We start from the raw sequence: 10682 nt of genomic DNA, 5'->3' as shown, positions 1-10682 counted from the left end.
TGAATCAGTTTTCTATGTGCAAAATGCAAATATTTACTGAAATAACAATTTCGATTTTCAATTTTACATGAACATTTTTCACTTGGAGCAGTTATTCACACATAATCTCTCACACAATATTACCGTCCATCAACAACAGTGAAAAAAATATTTTGTTACGCAACAGCTGCTTTAACAGCTCTTTTTATGGAATCAAACAGAGCAATATAAAATTCTAAAGTGCACATCTAAGGTAAACTAGTCCTCAGTTTATAGTGGATTTAAGCCATGGTCGCATACTTTGTTTTTCTCAAGTTTGCTTTGAACACAGCAGTCAGGCTATGTTGATTCTGTTGGTCCTTCTTGCGCGGAAGTCTCTCTACGGTTTTGTGTAGACATCATTTCGGATGACTACACTTGGTTCGATGACAACACTGGAGACGTTTTATTTTCAGTGTGTTCGCTAGGTCGCTACCACTGCACCGCTGAACTCTCTACGTGCATCAGCTCACCGTCACTGGCAGACGAACACAGAGAAGCCCCACCCGCTTTATTTATTCAAATTATCCATAGCTGTCTGTCTGAGACGAGGGGGCGGAGTACTCACGTCAGCTGTGTGCTTGGCCATTCAGTGATATTTCAGACTCGACGTGCTATGGTGATAGCTCAGTTTACGACTGCAAAACATACAGGTAACTTTGGTCTTCTCAGTGGAACAATCTGGCAACTTTTTAAAAGTAAACTTTCCATTCATAAACTCTGTAAGTATCCGTTTTCAGTGTCTCGCGCCGCCGTGGCTGGCAAAACAAACGTGCGTGGACCTGTGCAGCACGCTTGTTGTTTTGTTTCTGGTTTATTTATAAATCAACGTAACATCCGCTGTGACGTGTGCCGCTTTGACCAAAAGTCCTAATTACACACGATATTTGCGTGAAAAGCACTTCAACAAAAGAAACCAAATACAGTGATCCCTCGCTACTTCACGGTTCGTTTATCGCGGGTTCAGTGCATCGGATTTTTTCAAACATATATAAAAATATATATATATTTTTTTTAAATCCTCGTCTCACCCCTTGGGTGGTGTCCGTACCTCATTCAGCTCGGTTCCTCTACCAGAGGCCAGGAAGCTTGAGGGTTCTGTGCAGTATCCTTGCTGTTCCCAGCACTGCACATTTCTGGACTGAGATGTCCGATGTTGGGTGTCTGGTTATTCAGCCTTGCTCACGACTCTTGTCTACAAGTGTCTGATTTTTCTGGACGTGCAAGATTTTTTGCGTCATAGATTCTCGCCACGTTTTTGTATTCGTATTTTTTCATGTAAGAAGTTCTTGTTGTGATTTCTCGGTTCGTATTCTCGTGTATTGAATTTTCTTTGAGCGACAAGCAATTAACATTTATCTTGATCCTTGCCTTTTGCAAGCGCCTTTTAGTTTTTTTTTCCCCCTATTTCCTGAGTATTTGTTACCAGCGTCTTTCATTGTTCTTTGTCGGGCCGGCATTTTGTAAATAAACATTTTCTTTTGTCAAACTCTTGTCTGTTTCTACGCTTGTGGATCCCAATTCTGTCCGGAGCTTCACGGATAGTTGACATATCCACGATTTTGTTATAAAATGAGCTGTAGTGAGCAAACCCATCTTTTACTAGAATACACAATTATTTTATAGAATTTTCAGTGGGGTACTGAAATAATGAAATTCGATAGCCTGTAGCCCAACATTCAACTGCCCAATTATATTGTCGTATATTTATTGCTTAATAAAATCCATGTTTCAAGTCCCTGGGCTTAATTGGGACAAAAAAAAAAATGCATCCATCCATTCATTTTCCAATCTGTTTATCTTAACGACAGTCGTGGGCCGGAGCCTATCCCAGCTGTCTTTTCCGCACTGTGAAACGGATGTGCTTACCAGTCAACCACTGCGCAGCCCGCTCTTCAAAGAAAAAAAGCTATTTCAAGGCTTGAAGAAAACTGAGTACTGATTCATGAGCTGGGGTCAAGAAAAGCAAGCACAGAGAGATCATCAGTCAGAGTCTGTGTGTGAAAGACTGAGGAATGACTCCACTGGATGCATCAAGTCTGTCTCGGGAGTGGCAGTCGCAATCCAGGTACATAGGTAGTTCGACAATAAGGGTGTTCCTTCAGCATGAGTACAGTTAATGACGAACCGTTCATGTGCTTACTTGGCAAAACTTGATGACGTATAATGGATACTTGTCGATAAAAACTACCCAGCTGAGCCTGAATAGAGCAGGTCTGCTATTCTGGGCCTCGGTATTGTATCTCTGCTTTTTTCAAATGCTGTTGTTCATTTGGCTACATCAAGTCACCATCTGCAACTCTCAGTCGAGCAGTTCGCAGCGTGTGAAGTGATTGGGATGAAAATCCATCCATCCAATCCATCCATTTTCTGATCCGCTTTATCCTCACAAGGGTCGCGGGGCATGCTGGAGCCTGTCCCAGCTGTCTTCGGGCAGTAGGCGGGGGACACCCTGAACCGGTTGCCAGCCAATCACAGACGAACAACCATCCATGCTCGCACTCACACCTAGGGACAATTTAGAGTGTTCCATTAACCTGCCACACATGTTTTTTTGGAATGTGGGAGGAAACCGGAGTACCCGGAGAAAACCCACTCAGGCATGGGTAGAACACACAAACTCCACATAGGAAGGCCGGAGCCGGAATCAAACCCTGCACCTCTGCACTGAGAGGTCGATGCGCTAACCACTGGCCCACCGGGCCGCCCGGGATGAAAATCAGCACCCTCAAGGCCATGGACCTTAGTTGGAAAAGAGCAGCGTGACCTTTCCAGGTTAGCGATCCTTCTCCAAGTGGAAGAAGTCAAGTATTTTGAGGTTTTATTCATGAGTGAGGGGAAGATGGAAGGAGAGATTGACGGGTGGATCGGTCTGTTGTGGTGCAGAAGGGGCAGAGCCAAAAGGCAAAGCACTGATTTTAATTAATTTAACTAATAAAGATCATTACAAAATAACTGTGGATTAGGACAAAAGGATTCAAAGCCGTGTTTTTTTTTTTTTTTTTTGTTTACAGGTAGTCACAGCATACTGTGCTTTACACTGTCAAGTTCATCTTCTTTTTTGTTGACTGAATTGGTTTCTTGCTATTATGAAGTCACACTATTTACAGTTTGAAAACAATGAAAGTTGACCAGAATTCACCAGTCCAAACAATGGGTGAAATAAAATAAACATAAAAAATGTACAGGATGGAGATCTACTTACCCCAAAACTGTCTTCTTGACGATGCTGTCTCCAATTGTGGCCCGTGTCGCTAAACATCAACAGGTAGGCTGTCAACCAGTCTGAGCTGCCATAACGTCCCTGAGTGGCAACAGTCGTGATTTGTGTCCTCCTCCCCAGGTCCACCTCCAGCCACTGGTTTCTGTCTGTGATGAGAGGAGACCAACCCCCAGCACCTACAATGAGGAAAATGTGAAGAGGTCATAAGAGATGGTAGGGAAACTTAATTACCGGTAGATTTAAACTTGTTGTCAGGCAGAGTTTATAAGGTTTATGTCTAACTTAAGCGTAGACCAATGGCATCATTGCCTAATGCCACTCAGTATGAATTCTGTACATGTATTAAATGTCAAATGCAGTAAACGCTGAAAAGAAAAAAAAGAAGTCAATTGTCTGCCAAACAAACTGTAATGCATTTCAATTGTAGGTTTGGAGGACAGAGCAAGAACTCATTTAATGTATACCTTTTGCACACTAGTTTGTACACTGAAGCTGTTATATGTGCATATGTTAGTAGCATTTCACATTAACATGGAGTTGCTCCAGTGTGATCCTCAAAGATTCGATTTGTTGTTATATCCCCATCTGCAAAATTCTCCTGTGGAAGAAATGTCCACGGTGGTTTCAGTAAGCTTTCCAGGTGCTTTGTTTTGTGTTACGGTGTTATGCTCTGCCGTTGAATCCATCTTAGCCACGACAGTGGGTGGTAATCAGACTACCCGGTTCAATCCCTCGCTTCTTGTAAGGTTGTGCCAAAGTGTCCTCGAGCAAGATTTGCTATCAGTGTGTGATCTGTTCTTGAGCACCTTAAGTGCTTGGTAAAGTAGAAAATCCATAACAACATTCCCGATGCACCAACACATTCTGCTCCTTTTGCAACAAGCTCCACAGCACTCACAGAGCCTTAAGGAAAAGCACCCACACTTGTTCCTTCCAGCTTCCATCAGAGGGGATTATTCAATACAGCTCCCGGCTGGCAACTGCCACCTTGTTTTATATACTAACACCTGTGTCATGCAGAGCAGATAATATTCACCAGACAATACCTCAGCTAGGTCTGGTTTGTTTTGTACTCACTGTCTGAGCTGACACTCATTTATTCTCTCCTCCTTTGTACTGCTACTGTAACAGTATTTATATATTTTTTTGAAGAAACAAATTGTTGGAGGAAAGAAAGGATACATAATATGCAAACTATGGTGTTTTGTTATACTGTCGGATGTGATTTCAACATGGGTATTCGTTGAAGAGCTGCAACAATTAATCGACAACTGAACAATTGTCAAATTAATCATAAATTATTTTGGATAATCAATTAATAATTTTAGGTGTGAGTGTGGGCGTGGATGGTTGTTCGTCTCTGTGTGCCCTGCGATTGGCTGGCAATCGATTCAGGGTGTCCCCCGCCTACTGCCCGAAGACAGCTGGGATAGGCTCCAGCACCCCCCGCGACCCTAGTGAGGATAAAGCAGTTCGGAGAATGAATGAATGAATACATGAATTATTTTAAGACCTTGCATATGACCAAATCCTCAGAATTTCAGCCTCTGAGCTGTAAATATTCTCACATTTTTGCAGGGCTTCATGAAAGGATTTATTATTTTTGTGTTGAATCAAAATCACTTGTCATTGTCCCACTCTCTAATTCCATTCATACTGTGAATTTTGTAAGCATTTGTGTGTGTCTTGCTCTTAGGTCTAAAACCTTTAAAAATGTGAAGTTGCATCTTGTTTCTGTCACAAACTAACAAAATTGTGATCGACTCAAATGGAAATAGACACAATTTGTTGAAGGCCACTGTTTCTTGCTTCAGTATGAACAGCAGTCGAGTCAGTCAGACTGTTCCTGTTCATTAGGCGAGTGGCTTAAGGCCAGAGCTAATAAGTGCCTCAACAGCCAGACAAGCCCACTGACAGCAAAACAAGGGAGTGCAGACATTCTTGACCTTTGCTTGTTATGCTGAGTTAGAGGCGGAATTGCACAGGAGTTAGAGAAAGACATCAACTTACAAAGACACCAAAACTTGGCAAAATATTATAATGAACATAACTGACAACTTTTAGCTCTTTTCCTTTCAAGAGATTGACTTCACGGCCTCGGACCATAAAACATGATCATAGGTGAAAGAATGTGCAAGGTGCAGCTCAAATGATTAGATTTTTACCCAGAATGCTCCAAAATCTGTGAAAAAAAAAACAGAGGTGGCGTGCTAGCGTCATGCATAGACAGGTGCAGGTGCAGAGGTGGTCCTCATAGAAGGTGCTTGGTTGACATAACATGTATCTAATTGGTGAACAGATATTCATTGATGTCCTTTGCTTTATCATTTGTGTACCATATTTTCTGCACTATTGGGTGCATCTTCAATGAATGGCCTGTTTTAAAACTGTTTTCATATATAGGGTGCACTGCATTATAAGGTGTATAGAATCGAAGCTACAATAATGGCTGAGGTTGCACTATGCATCCACTAGATGGTGCTATGCTAAAAGGAATACAATTCAGATTTCTATCTGTCTATCTATCTATCTATCTATCTATCTATCTATCTATCTATCTATCTATCTATCTATCTATTTATTGAGCCCTGGCAGCGGTTGCGCTATGCATCCACTGGATGGAGCGACGCTAAAGGAAATACAATACAGTACAATACAGCTTTATTTATATCGCCTTCACGATGCTGCAGCTGAAACAAAGTACTTTACAGAATGTTTTAATATACTACACCCAAGATATCAGAATGTTGATCCATATGGAGCTCCTTCAGGATATAGCATGAATCATGAAACGAAGTCCATAAAAATACAGGGTTTATTCATTGATAAGCCATGAGAACTGGTCACGACTATAAAGAGAATGTAACTGAGCACTCGGAGAAAACCCATGCAGGCACGGGGAGAACAAGCAAACTTCACGGGGAGAACCCTGCACCTCTCCACTGTGAGGCCAACGCCGTGCAGTCAACCACCGGGCCACCCGTGACTGATAGTGAGCTCTAAAATAAATAAATAAACAAACAATAAATAAAGGTTCATTTTCACTGAACCCTTAGCCCTTATTGTATCCAGATCACAGCATCTGACATGAATATGGAGACAAGACTTTTTTACCATATCGTTCAGATGTTTGCTGTTGGTTAGATCTGTCACTATTTTGTAATCTGTCTTTCATCTGAAGTTATCTGCAAGAGGCCTCAGCTCCCCGTGTAAGGATAAAAGTGCTTATAGAAATGGATAGATGGATCAACAACTACAATTTGGATAAAAACATGTCCCTCAACAATAGAGCTGTTTTTTTTCCCTGATGTCAAGGTCCATGACGAATTGGAGGCATTGTGCATGATCATTTACATACATAGGTGAAAAGAAAAAGATCTTCATAATAGATATAATATGGTGGCTCAACATAAAAAGAATTCCAAATTGAACCGACTCAATACAGAATTCTAAATCAATTAAATTACACAGCGTAGTTTAGTGTTTGTTTCATAAAGAAAATTGACAAACTCTTCCAACAAATAATCTGCACTATGCCAAATTAGAAGAAATAAATCATTTCCATGAAATGAGCCATTAAAATAATCGAAAAGTGCTTTTGCTGTGTCAAAGCTCTAATCAGTAAGCCATCACCTTTCTGAGTTTGCAGCAATTATTTTATCTAATTATGGCCTCACAGACCTAACCTTTAAAAAAATGTGCATCGTGAAACCAGACCAGTCGCCAAAGGCAGGCCACAGGGGGCCGTGCCCACCCACCAAGTTGCTTGTGTCCCCCACTTGAGGCTCGGGGAAAAAAAGCAGTATTTTGGAAAAAAAATATATTGCATTTTATCAATGTAGAAAAGGCGACAAAGCATGTTAACCTTTACTGAGGTTACTAATTTGAATACTTTTTACTTTTATATGAACGTCCGTGTGACTTAGACATGCACAAATTCACATGTGGCTCGAGGGGATGGAGTGTGCACAGTCGGAAGTCTGGGGCTGGCCTGGAAATCAAGTCTCATCTGTACCAGCGAGTGAGGGTATGTCCTTCGTTCGCTTGTTTGGTTTGTACCAAAAGCTTTTTTTTTTGGTGTTCGTATTCACACTATATTCTGTTAACACGTCTACGCGTGTAATGATCAGTGCTCCCATTGGACAGAAATGACGTTATGTTGCAGTCCACCACGTGAAACTAACTCAACATTTTTAGCGCATTAAGCAACATGGTAAATTGTAAGAGGTCCTTTCTGAAGCCAGACATGATTAATAAGCCGGGGTGCACATAAGCGGTGCACTGGTGTTTCTCAAAGAATCTGTACAAGTTGCAAGTTCCATGCATGAATACACCCAGGTAGCTGTTAATTGGGTAATCATATAATCATAATTGCGGCCCCTAAAATCCACTCATTGACGGCATACTTTTACAATCCAGTGATGTTGCTTAGAAACAGTTAGTCACATTGCATCCAATTACATATTGAACTGGTCGCCAGCTAATTACAGGGTACACACAGATGAATAACAACCATTCACACTGACAGTCACACCGATGGACAATTTAGAGCAGAGGTGTCAAACATACGGCCCGCGGGCCGGAACCGGCCCCCAAGGAGGTTCGATCCGGCCCGCGGGATAATTTAAATGTGGGGAAAAATGCGTTAAAGACACAGAATGAATATTTTAAATAAAATGCAATTCTGAATTATCCACTAAGGGGCACACTGTTTTGATCACAGTAGAAGACAACATTGTTTTGATCGGGGAGGAAAACAGCAGTCTCAGTCTGTCACCGAGATAGACCCAACGCAGCAAATGATATGAAAGCGCCAATCAATGCTTCTTGAGACCAAAACAAAGGAAAGAGATGAGATTTTGGTGATTCATAGCACAGTATGGTATCATGTTAATGGTTCGGCCCACTTGACATCTACCGAGTCCGTATGCGGCCCACAATGTGAAATGAGTTTGACACCCCTGATTTAGAGTGTCCAATCAACCGACCATGTGTGTTTTTGGAATTCATTTTATAAAATATTTACAATATTGGGCGGCCCGGTGATCCAGTGGTTAGCGTGTCGACATCACAGTGCAGAAGTACCGGGTTCAATTCCAGCTCCGGCCTCCCTGTGTGGAGTTTGCATGTTCTCCCCGGGCCTGTGTGGGTTTTCTCCAGGTACTCCAGTTTCCTCCCACGTTCCAAAAACATGAATAGCAGGCTGATTGAACACTCAAAATTGTCCCTAGGTGTGAGTGTGAGTGTGGATGGTTGTTCGTCTCTGTGTGCCCTGCGATTGGCTGGCAACCGGTTCAGGGTGTCCCCCGCCTGCTGCCCGAAGACAGCTGGGATAGGCTCCAGCACCCCCCACGACCCTTGGGAGGATAAAGCGGATCGGAAAATGGATGGATAGAACCGCTCTTGACATTTTCCTGTAAAGTGCATTAAAATGCCTGTGAACTTTAATTATCGGTAAGTTATCTCAATGTTTTCCCCAGTACATTTGATTGTAATGATGAATAAAACATTATTACAAGTCCGAAACTGAAGGCAAGGTAGGAATTTATCAAAAATTTAAATGAATTGAGCTGGTCAGGATTTACAAGCACTATGGGGCTTGCATGGGTTTAAAAAAAGAACAGCAACATCTTGAAAGGCTATCAGAACTACCGTTGCATTAATTTGCAAGCCAGTCACTATGTAGATTTTGTATTGCCAAAAGGAAAAGACTGCCGATACTAACAACATGGTTACTGCGTAGGAGATGCAAAAATGATAATAAATATGACTTTGCATAAAAAAATAGATATATTAAAAAAAAAAACTATGGAGTTGCCTGTATTACAAAAACATTTCCTGACCTTTTCAAATGATTGCACAGAGGCAAGCCAAAAACAATTGGAATCTTTTTCACTGGAGCATTTATGCAGCTATTATAGCTGGTGTGACTGTGTTATCATTGTATGTAATTACCATTAGCTCAGTGAGCTCCGAGCATGGGAACGGTTTGAGCCTTTGGTCAATGATTTTTGCTCATATAAACTTTGATCAGATTTGGAGCACAGTATGTGCATTCAAGGCAGCGTTCCAAGCATTTTCTCTTATTTCACATAATCTGGAAAAAAAAAACCAAAAACGTTTTCAGAGTATTTTCTGCACTATAAGTCACACCTAAAAGCATTCAATTTTCTGAAAAGCCGACAGTGTGCCCTATAATCCGATGCACCCTATGTATGGTGTTACACAGTCACTCTACAGGTATATTCCCCATTGAGTTGCTTCTCCGTAAGTATTCCTCTGCCATATAGTGGTGATTATTAACGGGAACCAATTGCAACGTAAAAGGGTTCTGCCCGACACTAATTGACAAGTGCATTTGCCAACAGACACTCAAACAGGCAACTAATTTGTGAGCTCTGCGCAGCCATTATGAAACGATGATAATACCAAAAGAATAGTTAACTGCTGACTAAACGAAGAGAGAGACATGCAAACTCTTCTCAGGATGTTTAGGCCCTTGTGGATGTGAGCCGTTTTGTTGAATCAATTGTCTCCATAACTTTTGTCTTTCATTTATTGTTTCGTAATGCCATTTGTATTAATATTTAATGTCCGTGTTTGTGACTAGTTTCCAATGTTACAGCGGCAGCTGCTGTGAAGGCTCCACAAATAAAGCTGTATTGTATTGCATTCCCTTTAGCGTAGCACCATCTAGTGGTTGCATAGCGCAACCGCAGCCACTATTGTATGCGCCTTATAATGCAGTGTGCCCTATATATGAAAACAGTTTTAATATAGGCCATTCATTGAAGGTGTGCTTTATAATCCAAAGCGCCTTAATCCGAAGTGCAGAAAATACAGTAATTACAAAAAGGAGTGGTCACATTGGTGTAAGTGGCCATAGTTAGACCAGGTATGCAAGGTTCAGAGCCCGTTAGTCCCACTCAGACAGATGTCTACATCATCTGTTTTCAATGTGTGAATGTACAGAAATATTTGAGATCTAGATTCCAGGATTGGGGTAACAAAATATACCCTCACCAGCCACTTTATTAGATACACCATGCTCGTAACGGGTTGGACCCCCTTTTTCCTTCAGAACTGCCTCAATTCTTCGTGGCATAGATTCAACAAGGTGCTGGAAGCATTCCTCAGAGAGTTTGGTCCATATTGACATGATGGCATCACACAGTTGGCGCAGATTTGTTGGCTGCACATCCATGATGCAAATCTCCCATTCCACCACATCCCAAAGATGCTCTATTGGATTGAGATCTGGTGACTGTGGAGGCCATTTGAGTAGAGGGAACTCATTGTCATGTTCAAGAAACCAGTCTGAGATGATTCCAGCTTTATGACATGGCGCATTATCCTGCTGAAAGGAGCCATCAGAAGTTGGGTACATTGTGGTCATAAAGGGATGGACACGGTCAGCAACAATACTCAGGTAGGCTGTGGC

General features: G+C 41.7%; 1 protein-coding gene across 1 annotated transcript in view; it reads right to left on the bottom strand.

Annotated features, from left to right (window-relative positions):
- LOC109512759 (contactin-associated protein-like 4) overlaps positions 1-10682 on the bottom strand; it is a 118575-nt gene that overhangs the window by 82538 nt on the left and 25355 nt on the right. The window contains exon 3 of the mRNA XM_019864747.1: positions 3224-3417. Coding sequence (XP_019720306.1) covers positions 3224-3417 — 194 coding nt within the window. The remainder of the gene's footprint in view (positions 1-3223; positions 3418-10682) is intronic.

The sequence above is a fragment of the Hippocampus comes genome, unplaced genomic scaffold (genome assembly GCF_001891065.2).
Source record: "Hippocampus comes isolate QL1 unplaced genomic scaffold, H_comes_QL1_v1.1 scaffold172, whole genome shotgun sequence".
NCBI classification, from domain to species: Eukaryota; Metazoa; Chordata; class Actinopteri; order Syngnathiformes; family Syngnathidae; genus Hippocampus; species Hippocampus comes.
This window is presented reverse-complemented; position numbering and strand designations above follow the sequence as displayed.